General features: G+C 36.8%; 1 protein-coding gene and 1 pseudogene across 1 annotated transcript; one reads left to right on the plus strand and one right to left on the minus strand.

Annotated features, from left to right (window-relative positions):
- Positions 1–2148: 2148 nt before the first annotated feature.
- LOC102588123 (putative disease resistance RPP13-like protein 1) overlaps positions 2149–21138 on the minus strand; it is a 20318-nt pseudogene continuing 1328 nt past the window's right edge.
- Positions 5795–6631, plus strand: LOC102581842 (uncharacterized). The gene is made up of 2 exons (XM_015307787.1): positions 5795–6344; positions 6435–6631. The coding sequence occupies exons 1-2, from the start codon at positions 5795–5797 to the stop codon at positions 6629–6631; spliced, it is 747 nt and encodes a 248-aa protein (XP_015163273.1).

Below are 21138 nucleotides of genomic sequence, written 5' to 3' on the forward strand. Positions count from 1 at the left end.
AACTTGAATTGACAATTTACATGAAGGGACTGTTCATGTCGAAGGTTGTTTGGAATAGTTGTTATTAAAAGTAGTAAAGACATAAGGCGGAGAATAATGTATCGTAGAGGGATCCAAGTGTGACATACATTCTGTAAAAGTCGTGCCACATTTTGCAAGCACATCAGCTACTACATGGTTCGCCTTCGGATAAACATGCTTAATTTCTGAGTTGTGTAGAGCTCTTCATCAATAACATGCAGCCAAAGAGGTGGAGACTGGTGTCTGTGTGTGTGAGATTAGCTAATGCATGTGGGTCAAGCTCAATTTGCAAAGATTAGTATTTTAGATCCCCAGCAAGCCAAAAGCCCAACAAGAATGTTGCAAGTTCACATTCAAACACAGTTGAACAACAGAGATTCAAAGCTTATGCGGCATTTCATATCAGAGCATATGGTATTAAAACTCGTCCTGAAATAACCAGATTTTAGATGTACAACCCCTACCCCTTCTAATTTCATTTGAGTGACGATTTGACAAATAAATTCTAATTTTCAATCCTTTTTCCTTGAATGTAATTTTTCAAGAAAAAATATTAATTTGTAATACGATATATACTTACTGAGTGACTCTTGTGCGAAAGGTTGGCATCCTTCTTGATCAGAGAGGGAGGAGGGGGTTGTGCTGATTCAGAAAGGGATTGGAGATTAGAACTGAAGTGAGGTGCCAAACATCTAGTGAATGGAGCTCATGATGGTAATATAACTGTAGCTCAGAAAGAGACGAGGGAAGCCGCCCTTCTTCCAATAGTGACTGAATTTGAGGTAAATAAGCAATACATATATTCAAGAGAGGTAAGGTTTTTAGATCTTGGCTGCTTGTTGTTTCTAGATTGCGTATGCTAAGTCTTTGAATAGAGCAAGGCAACTCCCAATGTTCCATCTCTTCGTCACTGCCATCATGTTCGATCTTTTCGTCACTGCCATCATGTTCAATCTCTTCGTCACTGCCATCATGTTCCATCTCTCTGTCACTGCCATCATGTTCCATCTCTTTGTCACTGCTATCATGTTGGATCACTATCTCTCTGAGTCTTGCTAAAAGCCACTCCCCTCGTCTATTCACCAGTTTCTTGCAATATGTGTCATACCCTGAAATTGGAATATAATCAGTTCAGTCTCCAAATTGAGTTTAGGACATTTTGGAACTCTCAATTCTGTCAAAGAACAAAGATTTTCAAGCAACTTCCCCATTCTGATAATTTTTTATTGAAAGGTACTCAAATATAGGAAACTCGCCACTTCCTAGTACGTGACATTGCTTTCACTCTGGAATCTTTGCAAATTCAAGTTTCTGATCAAGAGAGTTAAAAGGCTTTTTGGAGGATGAACTGCCATAGAATTCATCTGTGACCTCTGTTATTCGATGCATCTCACTAATGGAAAGAAATTTCAAAGAAGGGAGTTGTCCTAGTGATGGCAAGGAATCACAGTTCTTGCAGTTGTTAATAGACAATTTCACCAGCGTAAGAAACTAAGGATCAGCTAGCCAATTTGAAAATTTTATCCTTCTATATCCGGTGATTTGTAGTTCTTTTGTGTCTTTTTCAGTTTGTGAATTGTCGGCAGTACTACTTTCACTCCACCCAAAGATAACTTCTCAACATAGTTCTTCTCCCTCATGTTTTCCTTCAGAGCTTCCCTTTTGTCAACCACATTTCGCAACTCTAAAACTGATAGAGATCCATACAAGTTCTATACTTTCCACAAATCTTCCAAACCACCGCGACGACCTAAAAGAAACTTGGCCTCCACTAGCACTTGGAGGTTTTTCAACTTGCTCAGATGTAGTGACATCTTCAAGCGAGAAGTGTAGGTTATATCAAGATGATACAAGTTTGTTGGTGTTTTTTTAAAAATGGGCAGCACAAAAAGATTGAAAATGCCTCTCAATGGATTGAAATGACTTTCAATAGATTTCAATAATTTTATTAAGCATTGAGGGGCTTTAAATAGCCAACATAAAACACATAATCTGCATAATTTAAAATTTAAACCTAAAATATCTCAACAACATAAACAAACAAACTAAAATTCAAAATTCAAAATTCAAATTTATTCAAACTAAATAACTTATTGCTAAAAGTTACTGCAATAACTAAAAGCAAACTTCAACAAACTTAATCAACCTTCTGCAGCGGTAGCTCCTCAAGACAATAACAACATGACAAGAGGAGTGTCTCCAAGTTATACAATGCACAAATAGAATCTGGCAACCGTTTTATCTTTGTCCAAGAAAGGTCCATAAATCTTAGGAGCATTAATTTGATAAACAAGTCATCCGGCAAATCCAAAATCATAGTTTCATACACAGGTACAAATGTTTTATGAAGGATGAAAGAAAGATAATACAATAGAGTGAAGTGCGTGGACTTCCTCTAATCCTAAGTCTAGTTTGTATGATCTAGCTCTTTGCTCTTATAAGGAAAAACCCATGGGTATTTCATTCAATCAAGGATTTGTAGTGAATTCCTTGACCGAGTCTGATTTAGGGTAGATTGTGATCACGTCCATATCATATATGTTCATGATCTTCTTCCTTCTTGACATGATTTGCCTTCCTTTCCAGATTCCTTGATTTGTGAAACTTTGTCCAGTAGCTTGGTTTTGAAGATTCTCTGATTTGATTTTGCCTATCAATCTTGGTCTTGAAGATTCTCTGAGTTGTCTTCCACTGAGTTGGTTTTGTTGATTTGATTACGTAGCTTGATTACAGAAGAGTAAATCAACTGTCCTTGAATTTCTCCTTTGGATGAATTCAATCTCTTGTGCTTCCTTTCTTATTTGTGATCTGTTCTCATTGGTTCTGTAGACATAGTATTTGGTTAATTGTTATTTATCAAAATCCACAAGTTGTAGGTTCGCGAGGCTAACATATTGCTCCAGAAATCCTGATATGTCTCTTGTGTGTTACATTAAACAACTTTTAGCTCATGTACCTGTGTGTTACGGCAAGTCATGCTTCATCTCAAGGAACTAGTAGACGGTTGTACGAGTTGGAAATCACAACCTTCTTACTGAAAGCAATCAAAAAGAAATTTTAGAACTCTTACCCAATCCCCATATTACAATTACAAACCACACACATGATTTTAGTTGACTGAAGTTTGAGAACATAGACAAGATCGAAAAACTCCTAAAATAACAATCGATCAACGACCAAATCAACCTAATAGACAATCAAAGGAGAATCCCACAAAATTAACTGTCAAGTTATCTGGACAGTAAATGCAACAAAGCATAGTAAGTAAGACAACATCATATTTTGAACAGCTTATATCCATCAGTTAAAACTAGAAGAATTAATAAGAGATGACTCTTTCTTTGTTATGCTATCAATTCTAAGAAGTAAAATACAACCTACTAGCTAGTACTAACAACAACAACATACACAGTATAGTCCCATAGGTGGGGCATGAGGAGGGTAGGTGTACGCAGACCTTATCACTACCCTTGAAAGGGCAGATAGGTTGTTTTCAATAGACCCTCGACCCGAGAACATGTTTGAAAGAAGAACAAGAGTAAAAAATAATGATGACAATAATGAAGAAAGAAAAGTACCAACAGTTAAATCTTTTCCTATTTAACAGACTGTTAAATTGCAATAGTTATATCAACGGCCAGTTAGGAAAGTAAGGAGGAGAAGTTCTGAAAGAAAAGTTCTGTTCATATTGATGTAACAGAATCTTGCAAGACTTTCCATACCTTAGACATGTTCTTTTTATGTCCTAACAAATAGATGTGGTGATGACCATTGTCTCCTCGTAAGTATACATTCCCATGGATGATTGATGCATATTCTTTCTTCTTATGCTTTCAAGAATATCCCCAGCCTACACAAATATTTGTAAGGAAATCTATATGTTTCAATAAAAAAAAACTCACCTTATATTCAATTTAACAACCAATTGACAAACCTTAGTTATCATCATCATGTTGCGGCACAATTAAATATGTGCAAACATTGAAGGATAGTGCAAATACAATGTATCCTTCATAGATTCATTTAAAAAGATTTTCTATAGTGACATCAGATAGTCATTCTACTTTAAGAAAAGTTTCATTCTAGACATGGGATCTTTGATGCTTACAAGATCTAAAAAGTTTCAATTAAACATGATTGCACAAGCTACATATGATGTTTTTCGCAATTGAGATGTGAAATTAAAACGTGATAAGATCATAATCAATAAGCAATATGAGAAACCAATCCAATACCTGCCATCCAAGAAATATGCAATTATATAATGCACAACAATTAGTTGCTAGTCTGTAATTGACCCGGATAGAATTTTCCCTGTTATAAGATAAAATTTTAAAAATGTGTAAATGACGCATCACAATTAGGAGCTGCAGAAAACATTTCTAAACAGGGAAATGGGAAATAATACCTCAGAAAAAGTTCTCAACGGTGATCCATATCGAAATTAATGCCATCAAAATTTTCAGTCTTTATCGCAACTTTGTATTCTTAAAAAAAATACCTGTATCATTCGAGGTTTTTCCTTTTCAACGTTAGACCAAACATATGCATAATCTTGGGTAAAAAATTAATCCAGTGAAATTTGAATTAGGTGACAGAAACTTAGCAAACATTTCATAAAGGCATTTTGCAATTTCTCGTCTTCTATGGAAGCAAAGCATGTATTACTAACTCAAACAGAAGACGTGTAAAACAACAGATAGAAGAGGATAAGCAGAAAAATAAAAATTTGGATCAACAAAAGCCAATCGTATGTTAAACAACTTTCGAACAATGAAAACGATATTTTCAATAATATCTAAACTTACTATTCGATTTCACATGTCCTTATTAGTGGAAAAACTGCTTTAATCATGTGGGTTGAAGTTGAACATGTCACTAGTATGGTTGCTTCTCCATTAGAATACCACTTTGAAAGTGTCTCAAAACAATTATCTCAAGCTAACCAACAGCTACATGTAGAGACTAGAGAGTAAAGACACTTTTCAGGTACTGAACAAAGGGGGTAAGAATAAGAAGGCTACCAGTAACAGTGAAGAAACAGTGGGAGGCCGTCCTAATCCCAAAATTGGGAATGTATAGTTGTCTTTGTTGGAATGTGAGAGGGCTCAATGGCCCTAATAAGCAAAAGGAGGTGAAACTATTTTGTAATAATGAAAAAATTGGGCTAGTAGGGTTACTAGAAACAAAAATAAAAGTAGGGAAGATCAATTTGATGGCTTAGAAGATGTTGGGTGTCTGACCATTCATTACCAATCTTAAGGTGTTTTTTTTTTTTTTTTTTTTGAGAAGGTAACAGTCTTGTATTATAATTCCAAAAAATCAAACCTGCCACAACTTGTTACAGGTTTACAATTACAAATAAAAGGAGAGTATCAGGACGATCTTCAATCCTAAATAAACAAAAATTACAAGGTGCCTAAAGCATTCATTACCAATCTTAAGGTGTTATGAAACTAAAGTTCTAAGAAGTTGAAAAATCCAAAATTCCCTCGTCCACCGACTGAGGGTTTTCTCTCTCTGCCTATGAGAGTTTTCTTCCCCTCACTGGGGTTTCAATCCTTGAATCACCATCAAACAACTATTCCTAACCTCAAAAGCCTACCAATCTCTGCCTTGAATCCTTTTTATCCGTCAATTTTAGAATTTCTAGGTACCATCTTAAACCCTAAATCGACTTTCAACCATCAAAAACCTTCAAATTTCGCTGCAATTAGGCTACAGAGAGTATCAATTCAACCCCTCTTGGAAGGTAAAACAGACAATTGTAGAGATGACGGAAGAAATTATTGAAAGATTACATCAATTTACTCTTACGGAGGAAGAAAAGGAGACTGTGTCAATTGAAATTTCGGATGTTCTGTCGAGCACAAATGATTGTGAGGTAAGTCTGTTTGGTAAGGTAGTCTCGGATAAGAAAGTGGATCTCCAAGGCGTCAAGAACACTATGCCTGTGGCTTGGGGAAATCCAACAGGACTGCAAATAAAGGAAATCGGATGGAATTTTTTCCAGTTCAAATTCAAAGATAAAGAAGGTATGAATAAAGTATTATTTGGCACACCATGGTTGTATGATAAATTCCTCCTTAATATACAGATCTGGGAACCAGGATTGAAGAGTACTTCTTCAATTTTTAATGTATGTGAGTTATGGGTTCAAGTTTGGAACATCCCCTTACACTGGATGTCAATGGACGTTGGGCGCAAAATCGGAAATGCGTTAGGAGGTATCGTGGATATTGTAATCCCTGAAAATGGAAGCAAAGAGGGACAATATATAAGGCCGAAAGCCAGGATGAATATAACTAAGCCACTACCTAGAGGTAAGTTGATCAAATTAGGATCAGAAACTACGTGGGTTGAAATAAGTTATGAAAATCTGCCTTACGTGTGCTATTATTGTGGTCTGCTAGGACATAATGAGAAAACATGTGCCCACAGAGCCAAGGATGTACAGGATGGCACAGTTAAAACTGATCAGTTTGGGATTTGGCTAAAAGCAGAGAACCATGCTTCTTTCTCGGAAAAGCATAGGCAACAAGGGACAAACAGTACTAATGGAAGTCCAGTGGTTAATGGGAGAAGAGTTGAAAGAATTGTAAACAGTTAGCAACACTTGGAAAAAGGTGCTGAAGTAGCTCATACATAGGGTCAAAATGAACCAAAAGGGAAGGAAATTACGGGTTTGAGCTGGAAGGATAACGATGTACTAAACAGGGAGGACTCAAACCAAATGCAACCTATGGAGGTAACAAATTATGGATCACATGGAAAAGAATTTGGTGGTGGAAGAAATAATGTTGGAGAAGATAATTATGTTGGGATTACAACAAGCTCAAAACATGTTTTAAATATGGCTTCGAAGAAGAATGACATGAGTTCACAAACTTCAGCTAATGCGAATATGTCTGACGGCACAACAAGGGAAAAAGATGATACTACGCAGATTAACTCGAAGGAAGTGCAAGACAACATACATCAAGTTCTCACAGCTCCTGAAATGATGGACGTCCACACCAAAACAACTACTGAACAAGAAGACAAGGACCAGGTATGTACTACTAATCTTATTATAAATAGTAGTAAAGACTCGGCTCAAGTATTATCATGTGAACCAATAACAGAACAAAATAATCTATCTAAACAAATGAAAGATAATAACAATGAGGGGAGGAAAACGAGAAATTGGAAATGAATGGCCAGACAAGTTGGATGTTCTGTTACGTTGAAGAATGATACTTCTAATGCAACGTTGGATGAGGGTGTTGTTTTAGCAGAATGTATGCAATTTATAAGGGAGAAACGAAAAGGTGATACTGAGTTACCTTCCGGTATACAAACAAAAAAGAATAAAATTGTGGTGGAGTGGGAGGCCAGCCCCAAATGGCTTCCCTCTCCACAATGAGGGCTATGGTATGGAATTGTCGAGGCCTGGGGAGGGGGGGGTCCTTGACAGTTCCTTTTTTGAAGGAGACTATGCATCTCCACTCCCCAGATATAATTTTTCTTAGTGAAACCAAAAATAAGGATATTATTGTTAAGCGAGTTCAGAGGCAACTTAATATGCCTTATGCTACAATTGTGGACCCTGTTGGTTTATCTGGAGGCTTGAGCTTATTTTGGAATGATAAAGTTCAGGTTTGTCAACCTCACACTTTGCAATTTTATATTGAAACTTTGGTGCATGACCTCTCAACTGATTCTAAATATTGGTGCATCTTTGTGTATTTGAGCACTGATAGAGCTATTCGTAGAGCACAACTAACAGAACTAACGTTAAAATCGGCTAATTGGGGTCCTCTCTGAATCATTGTTGGAGATTTTAATGATATTATGGACAACTCGGAAAAGGTAGGAGGTAGGAGGTAGAAGTAGAGAAGTAGCTTCTTTTAAAGACTTTAAGAATTTCTTGTGGAACTTGGGGGCAGTCGATTTAGGATTTAAAGGGAAGCCTTGGACTTGGTGGTGTTTCAGGGAGAATGATGGAATTATTCAAGAGAGATTAGATAGAGCCATTGTATCTCCCGGATGGCGTTTAGAATTCCATTTGGCCCAAATAATTCATTTGAATACTGAGGCTTCAGATCACTCTGCTCTTTTACTAAATACCGACCCTAAGCCTATAAGAAAAAAGCGACGCTTCTATTTTGATAAAAGATGGAGTGAAAAGGATGCAGTGAATAATTTAGTGACAAGGTCTTGGCAAGAACAGGTAGATGGCTTTGAACAATCCAAAGTAAGCTTCAAACTAAAAAAATGTCGTGCCTCATTAATGTCTTGGCTGAGAAGGGGTAAAGGGAACTCAAAACAAAGAATAATTGGGATCAAAAGTCAAATTGATAAGCTTAAGAATGATCCTGATCACTTTGACCTCCCTAAACTTCGACTTTTGAGAAAAGAATTAGGTAAAGCTTACAAAGAAGAAGCATACTGAAAACAAATATCTAGAGCTTTATGGTTGCAAGAGGGGGATAAAAATACCTCCTTTTTTCACATGAAAACTATTCAGCGACGAAAATGCAATAGCATCAAAGGTTTTTGCCTAGCTAATGGAAATTGGGTATCAGAACAAGGTGATATTATTAGAGAAGTGGAAAATTATTATGAAAATTTATTTACTACCTCTAGACCAATAAATCTTGATCCCATTTTGAACTAAATCCCGAGATTAGTTGATGATCCCATCAACCAAAGTCTTATTAGAGAAGTGACAGATGAGGAAGTGAAACATGCGGTTTTTGAGATGCATCCTTTAAAGGCACCAGGGATAGATGGAATGACCCCTTTTTTCTTTCAGAATTATTGGAATGTTTTATCTACAGATATTATAGCTGCTGTTAAAAGTTTCTTTCTTTCAGGATATCTCTTACCCTCTTGGAATCAAACTCTAATTACTTTAATCCCAAAAGTAAAGAATCCTAGTGTTATTAGTCAATTTAGACCTATTAGCCTGTGCTCTACCATATATAAAATTATAACTAAGATTATCGGAGCAAGATTAAAAAAGTATTTGCCTAATATAATATCTCATAATCAATTTGCCTTTGTAGGAAGTAGACACATTGTTGATAATGTTGTGTTGGCTCATGAGTGTATACATGTGTTGAAAAATAAGAGGAGAGGGAACGATAAATTTATGGCCTTAAAATTAGACATGGCAAAGGCTTACGATAGAGTGGAATGGATATATGTCCAATCTTTACTTTTGAAAATGGGTTTCCATGACACTTTCATTAGCTGGATTATGCAATGTATCACGACACCTACTTACAAGTTTAATATAAATGGTGAAATTGTTGGGGCTGTACGACCTAGTAGAGGACTAAGACAAGGTGACCCTTTATTCCCATATTTGTTCATATTATGTGCTGAAGGACTTTCCAGGCTTTTGAACCAAGCTAAGGAGCAAGGAGAACTACGTGGAATAAGCCTAAGAAGGGGCGGTCCTACGGTAAATCATCTTTTCTTTGCTGATGACTCCTTTTTATTTTGTTAAGCTAATACTCAAAGTGTGGTAAAAATTTCTGAAATTCTAAGAACTTATGAACTTTGCTCAGGCCAGAAAGTTAATTTTGAAAAATCAGCAATATATTTTAGCAAAAATACTACCGAGGAAGAAAAAGATAATATTAATAGCGGAGATAGGACAAATACATAGAGATAATTTGGGACTTTATACTAGGATTACCTGCGGTAGTTGGAAGATCAAAGAAGAAAATGCTTGAGTTTATCAAAGAACGAGTTAAAACTAAGATAAAAGGGTTGGAAGAGTAGTTTTTTAAGCCCTGCAGGCAAAGAAGTCATGCTTAAGTCAGTACTTTCTTCTATTCCTTTCATATGCATTATCATGTTTTCAATTTCCAGATAACTTAGGAAAGGAGATTACTGCCATTTTCTCTGACTTTTGGTGGGGGGAAAATGAGGGGAAAAGGAAAATGCACTACGAAAAATGGCAGAAACTTTGTGAGGCAAAGTCCCAAGGGGGTCTTGGTTTTCGAGATCTGAAACTTTTTAACAAAGCCCTATTGGCAAAACTTGTGTGGAGGATTTTAACCCAAGAGGATTCTTTGCTTCATAGGATGCTTAAAAGTAAATATTTTCCGAATACCTCTTTCCTAAGTGCAGGATGTCCCTCAGCAAGTTCTTGGATTTGGAAAAGTATTATGTGGGGACGAGATTTGCTGCAACAAGGAATTCGATGGAGAGCAGGAGATGGAGAAAACATTAAGGTTTGGAGTGATCCTTGGATTCCTAATTCGACCGGTTTCAAACCCCTACAAGGACATACACAAATAAATCCACAATTGAGGGTAAGCGACCTTATAGATCAACACCATCATATATGGAATATCCAAGATCCTTCATCACCATTTTTGCCCTAATGATATCAACTCTATTTTGTCTATCCCAATATTTAGCACTGGAAATTCTAATAAAGTTATCTGGCATTATACAAATTCTGGAAAGAACGAGGTAAGATCTGGCTATCATCTAGCGAAAAGCCTAGCTAATAGTACTGACCCTAGAACTGAAAAACCTCAAGCCAGTGGTCAATCTTTCCCAAAATCTTTTTGGACTTTCTTATGGTCATTTAAAATTAAAAACAAATACAAACATTTCCTTAGAAAATGCATTTTTAATGTCCTTCCTGTTAGTGCAAATATTTCTAAGAGATTGCACCAAAATTGTGATGTTTGTAGGGTCTGTGGCTTAGAAACTGAAACGGTTGATCATATGTTTTTCAGTTGCCCAAAAGCACAACTAGTATGGAAGTTGGCCCCTATTAACTGGCCTAATGTAGAAAATGTTATGAATTTTGCAATATGGTGGAATGACTTATTTTGTAATACATGTCAATATCCAGAATCCATTGAACTACTAAGATTAAGTGTCTCTCTTTTATGGTAAATGTGGAAAGCGAGAAATTCATTATGCTTTAATGGTAGTACATATGAACCTAAGGACGTAGTTAATAAGGCTTTATTTGATTTACATGTGAATATGACGATATTGTGAAAAATTCGGCAGTTGTGAATACTATACCAAACAAGAGTTATGATGTAACCATTACTTTGGCCCGAGATGGGATTGTTGTTTTCACAGATGCAGGTCTACAAAGGGAGAAGGGAAAAGAAAGCATCGGAATGGCGGCTATAGATAGTTGTGGTCATTTGCTTCATGCCTTTGGTACCCCTATTCAATTTGTAGGGAAGGCCATAACTGCTGAAGCACTAGCAATTCGGGAAGTTGTGCAAAGAGCACTACAAAAGGGTTGGTCAAAGGTTCACATACTGTCAGATGCAAAGAATGTCATACAAATGTTGCAAAAGAATTTGATAACATCTTGGGAAATAGAGACCATTTGCAAGGATGTCTGGCGATTGATGAAGTCTTTTGAAGAAATCGAGATTATATATATTCCTCAAACATGGAATGTATTAGCCCATAATCTAGCAAAAAATTCTATTTCATGTATAAATAGGATTTCCTGGGATTCTGCATTCCCAAGTTGTGTTGTAACGGATGCAATGGTGTCTTATGGACATCTGAAACATGTTTTAAAGTATAAAGTGTTTTCCTGAAGAAAAAAAAAATTACCAATCTTGCTTCTCATTATAATGGTAGGATTGGATAACTTGGAGGCCGGATTATTATACAGTTACACTAAAAGAGTCAACATCTAAGTTGATTACTTGTGAAGTGAGAAGTGTTCCTCTGCAACATACATTTATCATGACAATGGTTTATGCCTATAATAAAAAGGAAGGCAGAAAAGAGTTATGGGAATCTCTTATGGCTTACAATGTGGTTTGTCAATTATCTTGGATGATCCTAGGCGATTTCAACTCAGTACTAACAACTGAAGACAGGATTGGGGGCAACCCTGTGGTGTGGTAAGAAATAGAAGATTTTCAGAATTGTGTGGCAACATTGTTGTACGTCGAACGGATTGTGGCACCGCCCGGGGTATTTCTGTGAGTCCTCGGAATGGGATAATGCCGGAATTGATTTTTAGTCAAACATTAATTGGCTGTGTATTAGCAGATGATATATACATGGGTTCACGATGTATTGCCACTAGAAACCAAGCCATTGGCATTGGACTTGTAAATCGATTCAAAACCTTTCGGCCACAACCAATCTCTATTCGAACTCCCTTTACTTGTAGGAGTACATCTTGGATTTGTCGATTATGTTATGGCCGTAGTCCTACTCATGGCGACCTGGTTGAATTGGGGGAAGCTGTAGGTATTATTGCAGGTCAATCGATTGGAGAACCGGGTACTCAATTAACATTACGAACTAAAAGTTACACTTGGAATGATAAAAGTGATAATCAGAGGATTTTTTTCTAAAATTGATAGGGTCTTTATTAACAATGTATGGCTAAGCACACTGCCTTCCAGTGTAGTAAAGTACCTTCCTGAAGGAATAAGTGATCATTGCCCAATTAAAGTGACACCAAGTAATGCAGACTCATAGAACAGGAAGTCATTTCAATTTTGTAATGTATGGGTGACTCACCCCAGATTCAAGGAGAAAGTGAGAGAAGCATGGGAAACTTAAGTAGAAGGCTGCAAGATGTTTAGAAAGCTAAAGATCATGAAATATGGATTAAAGGAGCTTAATAATTGGGACTTCAGGAATATTGTTTCTGAATGTCAATAGGATAGGAAAGCTATGTTGAAGGCTCAACAACTATTACAGCAGATCCTATGAATGTTGATTATCAGGAAGATGAGAAGGAAAAATACCAAAAATTTAGACAGACCTCCTACAAGGTAGAAATTTATCTTCAATAGAGGAGGAAAGCTACATGGATAAAACTTGGGATGATAACACCAAATATTTCTTCTCTGCCATAAAATATCAAAGCCTACAACAAGCAATAACTCAACTTAAGGATGACTTTGGGAACTGGCAGACTGATCCAGAAGTAATAGCCAAGCTGTTTGTAGACTATTACATAGAGTTACTGGGGAAGAAGTGCAGTCAAAGGATGCGAGCTTATGGGAATTTTTTGAAGAATGGACATTGTCTTAGAGTGGATCAACAAGTTGAGCTTTTGCAAGCTTATACTCCTAAAAATATCAAGACTGCCATGTTTCAAATAGACACTAATAAAAGCCCCGGATCCTATGGTTATGGGAGTGAATTCTTTAAGTCAGCTTGGGATATTGTAGGGACAGACATTACGGATGCAATCCTTGAATTCTTTAGGAATGGAAAATTGTTAAGGCAGTTAAATACCACAAACATTGCTCTGATTCCAAAAGTCACAGCTCCTGAATCTGCCAATCAATTTAGGCCTATTTCGTATTGCAATATAATTTACAAATGTATTCCAAAGTCTTGTGTGCTAGATTGAGAGGTGCTATTAGCACTAGAGTGGCAGGAGCTTTTGTCCAAGGAAGGTCTATGGTACACAATATCATGATACGTCACGACTTGATGTGACACTATGGGAGGAAAACCACACCAAGATGCTTGATGAAATAGACCTAAGGAAGGCTTACGACGTGGTAAGCTGGGAAATTTGAGGAGCACTGACAGGATATGGGTTTCCTAAAAGTTTTATACAATTGGTGATGACATGTGTCTCTTCACCGTATTTTACCATCAAAGTCAATGGAGAGGGACATGGGTTTTTTGCTGGCAAGAGAGGTTTAAGACAAGGGGATCCAATGTCCCCTCTCTTGTTTGTTGTAGTAATGGAGTATCTGTCGAGAGTGCTGAAGTGCATGAGTGACTTACCTGATTTTCACTTTCATCCAATGTGTAAACACCTAAAGTTGACTCATTTGATCTTTGCAGATGATCTGTAGAGGTGATGCCGGCTCTGTGACTAAAGTGATGGAAGCTTTAACTCATTTTAGTGAGGTTATAGGTTTGGTGGCCAATGTAGATAAACCTGGAGTTGATGACGGAACTCAAGGACAATTGTTAGAAATGACTGGTTTCACTTTGGGACAGCTTCCAATCAGATATCTTGGGCTTCCATTGTCATCCAAGAAGTGGACAAGAGTAGATAGCCAACAGCTGATAATGAAGATCACTAATCGAATTAACACTAGATATTCCAAACTTCTATCTTATGCCGCTAGAATTCAAGTTGTGACTGTCGTATTGTTTTCTATACACAGTTTCTGTGTTCATCCTTCCCAAGAGTATCCTCAAGGAGGTGGACAAGATTTGTAAGAACTACATTTGGGGGAGTAATGAAGAGAAGAGGAAAGTGCTACTTGTGGCTTGGAGAAAATTTCTTGTCCAAAAATGTTCGGAGGGCTGAATGTAAAGGGATGTAGCAACTGGAATGTTGCATCACTTGGCAAACCTCTCTGGCAGTTATCAGAGAAACAAGATAATACTTTTAGTGAAATGGGTCCATGGGCTCTATATGAGGAATGATGTTTCCATGTGGGAGCATACCCCGCCTCTAGACTACAACTTGTATTGGAAAAAACTAAATGCACTGAAGAACAATATGAGGAACGGGTAAGTACAAGGGAGGTATACTTTGACCCACTCTTGCCAAAATTCAATTTCTGCCAGTTACAATGCAATGCTAGGTGAACTGAACAGGCTACGGATAGCTGATCTTATCTGGACATCTGTAGCACAGCCAAGACATAGAATGATAACGTGGTTAGCAGTACAAGGCAGGTGACTTACCAAGGAGCGGATACTACATTTGAACATTCATGTTGATAATGAGATATGTTGTTTGTGCCGCAGCCAAGTGATGGAGACTCAACTGCATCTCTTCGCCCATTGCACTTGGTTGGGACAAATGAAAGCTGAAATTTTATCATGGGGTGGTATGCAAGTTTACCCAGGTGAGGTGAGACAAGTCCTAGAAATGATCAAGCAGAAAAATTAGAGGCAATTTTATAAGGAAGTATTTGCAGCAATTTGGAGTGCCATAGTTTACCACACTTGGATGGCAAGGAACTAGAAGTTGTATAGAAACACCACTGTTAATAGTGAGATGGCAGATAAAAACAGAATTTACAGAGAGACTAGCATTGTTTAGAGGATCCAAGAAAGCTCGTAGAAGTTATAGGCTGATTCAGCATTTTTTCATGTAACTAGTTTTCTTGTCAAGTTGGAGGCTTAAAAGACATAGAACCTTCCCTGGAAGGTAGCTATGGATTTTAGGTGCTCTATAGGTGTATCGGCCCTTTGTTTGTTAATGGTATTACCAGTTTACCAAAAAATAAAAAAAACTCCAAAAAAACAACATAAGCAAATTCCACACAAAAATCTAACAAAAAGAAACCTTCAAGTATCTTTTCTTTTATTGCAAATGAATAATCAAGATGTTTCACTATTTCTCCAATCAAATTCATTATTTTCCACCTCAATCTAAAGTGAGAACTAAAAGAACAACTTGATTTTACTGCATATTTAAAAAATACATAAATGTGAATACTTAATTCAGAAAACTTATATTAAACAAGTCTCATTTGGCAAATGAAAACTCAAGTGTTTGCAGTTCACATCAAAACATTTTCTACTGCAACTTTCAACAAATGAAATAGAGCTTTACATTATAAATAGATTAAAAAAACTAAAACTAACATAGTAATTACCTTTTAAATATTTTTAGTCAGATCATTAGAAAGGTTTGAATAGATGTCTTTTTCTTTCTTAAAATTTTGATTTTAAATAAAAATTTCATATTAGCAAATTATAATGAAAAAATCAATTAAATAGATTGATTGACTTTGTAAGTAATACTTCCATAGTTGAGTGATTTTTTGGTTAAAAATCAAAGTTGGGTCACTTCCTGAGAGAAAAATCGTAGTTGAGTGACCTATGTGTTTAAAATCAAAGTTGAGTGATTTTATGAGAAAAAAATTCATAGTTGAGTGATCAACTAAGATATTATCTCTTCAAATAATTATAGGATGTTTCACAAAATGAACAATACCAATTAGGCTGGACACAAATACTGTAGTAGCAAAACAATTGGAACAGAAAAAATTCAGGTATAGATTGGGTGTATTGTTGTTGTAAAAAATCACGTTTAGGTTTTGAAGGAAAAATTACAAAATAACTACAATAAAGATAAATTTAAAGCTCAAATCAGAAGCAAATTCCCACTTTAAGTATCTGAATAACAGTAGAAAACTGATACACTCCGACATCATTGTGATGCAAAGCAGGGAAGAACCAATATAACCGCTACAGTGAGAAAGAGATATATACCTTTGGACCTTTCTCACCCATAAACTTCTTCTCATCAGGTAAAGCAGGAATCGAAAACTTGGGTTGAAATGGGTGTGGGGTTGAATTCTTCTACTCTGTTGATGTCTTTTTTTATCTTGGATGTGATTGGAGTTTTGAAACCATCAGTTTCTTTATTTTACTGGCTGATGACTGATGAGAGTGCCAATGAAGGAAATATGTTTCGCTGATTTATGAGAGTGCAAACTATTACTATAAAATAAGCATCTTGGTAACTAAAACACAAGTGAATCATTATTTTGTTATCTAACCTTGAAGTCATCCCGACTAGGATATACTTCCTTGACTTTCCGCTAGCTGTGAGGTGTCACTCGAGGTTGAGTAATGGACATTACTTGAAAGAAACTTCATAATCTCCAAAGTTCTCTGAATATTAAAACCAAAAAATGGATGTAATATTCTGGATTTTGAATACCAAAACAAAAAAAAAACTGATGTAAAATGCAGTCGCATCAAATTTGATAGGGAAAAGGGTCTGATATACCCCTCAACTTTGTCATTTAGAGCTGATATACCCCTCGTTATGAAAGTGGCTCATATATACCCCTACTTATATACAAATGGCTCACATATACCCTTTTCCTCTAACGGATATGAAAAAAATTAATTTTAGTTTTATTTTTTATTTTTTATTTTAAAAAAAATATAATCCCATATGAGTATATTTAATCCTCCTCAAACATAATTTTTTTACTTTTTTTTTTGTTTCAATGACTAATTTAGATTTATTATTTTGATGGTTAAATTTATTTATTTACACTAAGGAATGAAAGAAAAAAATAAAATAAAATAAGAAACTCAAATAATTATAATCAAAGAAGTCAAAAAATAATTTATGTATGAAAAAGATTAAAATATACTTTGAACTTTGCTAGAAGAATCATATATACCCCTAAATAATTTTTAAGAAAATTAAAAGTAAAAAATATAAATTTAAAACTAATTTTTTCACTTCCGTTAAGTGAAGGGTATATGTGAGCTCATTTGTAACGGTAGGGGTATATGTGAGCCGTTTGTATAACGGTAAGGGTATATATGAGCCACTTTCATAACGAAGGGCATATCAGCTCCAAATGACAAAGTTGAGGGGTATATCAGGCCCTTTTCCCAATTTGATATCAATATGGTGTAACATGGCGTACATAATGAAAGTAGGCATTCAAAGTCGTTTTCAATTTCTTTAAATTTCAAGCTTGATGCAACTCTTGTGAAGGTCTTGGCTACCTAATTGAGAAAGTGAGGTTGCATTTCTTGGGCCATCTATGTAGAAGAGATGACAAATGAGGTTGGATTTCTTGGACCCTTTATCTCTGTAGAAGAGACGAAAAATGTGGAACAACTTTCATGATGGCAAATAAACTTCCAGTCTGCAAGATTTGAGAGAGAACATAGGTCATGAAGAGTGAGATTTGTCACAAGAATATATGAATTGCTTTTGTGATGAATCTCCAAAGGCGATAAACATCCTGGTGACAACTCTGGAGCAAATTATCTCAATTCCTGCCTATATTAGATTTCTTTTACAATGTTTCAATGCAAATATAAGGAGTTTTTTCCTGATCTAAAGATATTTCCACGACTTCACAGAGGTAATAGATGCTACACACTGGTCCAAAAGATTTAACAGGCAAGAAAATAGAAGTAACCAAAAATCAAAAGATACTAAGGAATAGTATAACTTACATATCTGTAGGAGCACCACCCATTTTAAATATTTCAGGTTCTCCCAATCAACATATATGGTGGAAATATGAGAAATTTTGGTCAGTAGCCGTGGTTTGAGCAATAGACACTCCACACTGCTCAACAACATTTTAAAAAGGAAAAGAATTAACAGAACAGCAAAGTGAAGTAAGCAAAAGAAAAAAGCTTCTGAGGGAAAAGAATAACTTACATTTGTCAGAGCACCATCCGTTTTAAACATTACATGTGTTTCCCATCGACAAATATGAAGGGAATTTGAGCAATATTTGGCCAGTATTCCCCCTTCTGAAATTCTAGTAGTGGGCTGAGCAGTGGGCAGCGGAAAATCCATAGTTCAGAGAGGGAAGAGGGCACCCCTTTTACTGGAAGGGATTGGAGATTAGGGCAATTTCTGATGGTCAGCTCAGAGAGGGAGGAGGGCAGTGCTGATTCAGAAAGTGATTGGAGATTAGGGCAATCCTTGATGGTCAGCTTAGAGAGGGAGGAGGGCAGTGCTGATTCAGAAAGTGATTGGAGATTACAGCAACACTTAATGGTCAGCTCAGAGAGGGCGGAGGGCAGTGCTGATTCAGAAAGTGATCGGAGGTTATGGCAATACTTGATGGTCAAATGAGAGAGGGAGGAGGGCAGTGCTGATTCGGAAAGTGACTGGAGATTACAGCAATTGCTGATGCGTAGACGTAGAAGCGAAGTGAGGTAACAAAGGCCTAGTGAATTGAGCTCATGATGACCATATAAATATAGCTCAGAAAGAGAGATGGGAAGCCGCCATTCTTCCAGAAGTGACTGGATTTGAGGTAAATAAGCAATATATAGAAATTTAAGAGAGGTGAGGCTTTTGAGATCCTGGCTGCTTAATGTTTTCAGATTGGATACCTCAAGTCTTCGAATAGAGCATGGTAACTCCCAATGTTCCATCTCTTCGTCACTGCCGTCATGATAGATCACTAATTCTAACTCTCTTAGACGAGGGAGTCTCTGTAAACACCACTCCTTTCGGCCATTCACCAGTTTCTTGCAATTAATGATCTCAAGTTGCTGTAAATTGAAGGGCAATCCTCCTTGAGGAAAGGACTCTATCTCTGGGCAATTAGGAAGATGCAGTCCCTTAAGAGATGGAAGGAGTTCTTGCATATGATCTGGAAGCCACTTCAGCTTCTCACAGTAGCCAATACTCAATGACGTCATCGCAGATGGAAGTGCCACCGAAAGTTTTTCAAGATTCTTACAATTACCAATATAGAAACTTTCAGTGGAAGTAGGAATCAAAAACCTAGTAAGATTGTGGCAATTAGATACATTCAATTTGCGTGCTCTTGGGAGCAACTCGGGTGATATATCATCTATACAATCACATTCTTCAAGTCTCAAATCCTCAACAAACATGTTATAATAATCAACTGGCACCTCCAATTTCAATTTCTGGCAACGAGATATCCGTATTCTCTTCAAGGTACTGGGCAGTATGCTAAAAGGCAAGGAGGTAAGAGAATTGCAACCAATAATAGATAATTCAACAATCTGCTTCATTCCCTCAAGAACTCCAACCTTAGGAGAACCAATAACTTGAAACTTTGAAAGTTGGATGGGTGTCTCCAGACTGAGTTCAGGGAAATTTATAATTGAAAGGTTCTCAAGTGTAGGGAACTCTCCATTTCCTAGTACATGCCATTGCCTCCACTCTGGCATATTTGCAAATTAAAGCTTCTCAAGAGAGTAAAAAGGCTTTTTGGAGGATGAACTGCCATAGAATTCTTTCGTGACCTTTGTTATTTGATGCATCTCTCTAATGGAAAGGAATTTCAAAGAAGGGAGTTGTCCTAGTGCTGGCAAGGAATCACAGTCCCTGCATTTGCTAAGAGACAATTCAACTAGCTTAAGAAACGAATGATCAGCTAGCCAATTTGGAAATTTTGTCCCTCTATATCCGGTGATTTGGAGTTGTTTTATGTTTGTGTGTGGGCGTAGCTCATCAAGTATGTCTCTTTCAGTTTGTGAATTGTCGGCACTACTTTCACTCCACTTCAAAGATAACTTATCAACATGATTCTTCTCCCTCATCTTTGCCTTCACAGCATCCTTTCTATCAACCACATTTTGCAACTCTAGAATTGATAGAGATCCATACAAGTTATGCAGTTCACCCAAATCTTCCATGCTTGATCCACCTAGAAGAAACTTGGCTCCCACTAGCACACGGAGGCTCTTCAACTTGCTCAGATGTAGTGGCATCTCCAAGAAAGAAGTGTTACTTATGTCAAGATGATGCAAGTTGATCAACTTTTCCATCTGCAATGGTAGCTCCTCAAGATGATCACAATGTGACAGGAGAAGTGTCTCCAAATTATACAATGCACAAATGGAATCCGGCAACCTTTTAATCGCTGTCTGAGAAAGGTCCAAAAATCTGAGGAGCTTTAATTTGATAAACAAGGCATCCGGCAACTCCACAGTCCCATAATTTGACAACGATAATGCCCTTAAGGATGTTAGTCTTGGCAATATGTTATGCAGCACCCTTTTGCTAAGTGGAGCACCATGTTGGAAATTGATTGGAAGCAATGTCCTCAGATGCTCCAATTTGTAGAGGGGTGTCAATTTCTCAAAGTCGATACTTTCCATTGAATATGATAAGTGTCGACCTTTTTCCAACATATGAGATCCTTGGCTCTCTTCCAATCTGATACAAAATTTTGAAGATGCAATTTGGGCTAAATCATTGACAAGGTCATGCATTAAGAATTTCTCTATGTTCCCTTGAGAAGGATTTGGGACCCTTTCGAATAATGATCTTGATCTCAACTCGAGAAAGTATTGGTTGCCTAAATCTTGAATGATTTTATCTTCCTGCAGTATAAGACCATTTGCAATCCAGAGATGAATAACTTGTTCTTTACTAAATGGATAATCTTTAGGAAATATTGCACAATAGGAAAAACATCGCTTTAAATGTGCAGGAAGATCATTGTAGCTCAACATCAACGCTGGTAATATGTCATTGTGTGGCAGCTCCCTTTTTTCACTTCTCAAAATACGTTTCCACCCCTCAACCTCTGATTTGGAGCATAACATGCCAGCAAGCGTCTTCAGAGCTAAGGGCAGTCCTTCGCACTTGGCTGCAATTTGTTTTCCCACCTCTTCAAGTTCCGGATGTCCCATAGG

Source organism: Solanum tuberosum, unplaced genomic scaffold (genome assembly GCF_000226075.1).
Source record: "Solanum tuberosum cultivar DM 1-3 516 R44 unplaced genomic scaffold, SolTub_3.0 scf00064, whole genome shotgun sequence".
Taxonomy (NCBI): Eukaryota; Viridiplantae; Streptophyta; class Magnoliopsida; order Solanales; family Solanaceae; genus Solanum; species Solanum tuberosum.

What these genes read in the sequence shown, in the direction of transcription:
- LOC102581842 (XM_015307787.1), top strand. Translation starts at nt 5,795, where the DNA reads ATGACGGAAGAAATTATTGAAAGATTACATCAATTTACTCTTACGGAG. An exon ending in AACTAAGCCACTACCTAGAG is followed by an intron (nt 6,345 to 6,434) that starts GTAAGTTGATCA and finishes GTGGTCTGCTAG; the next exon opens with GACATAATGAGAAAACATGT.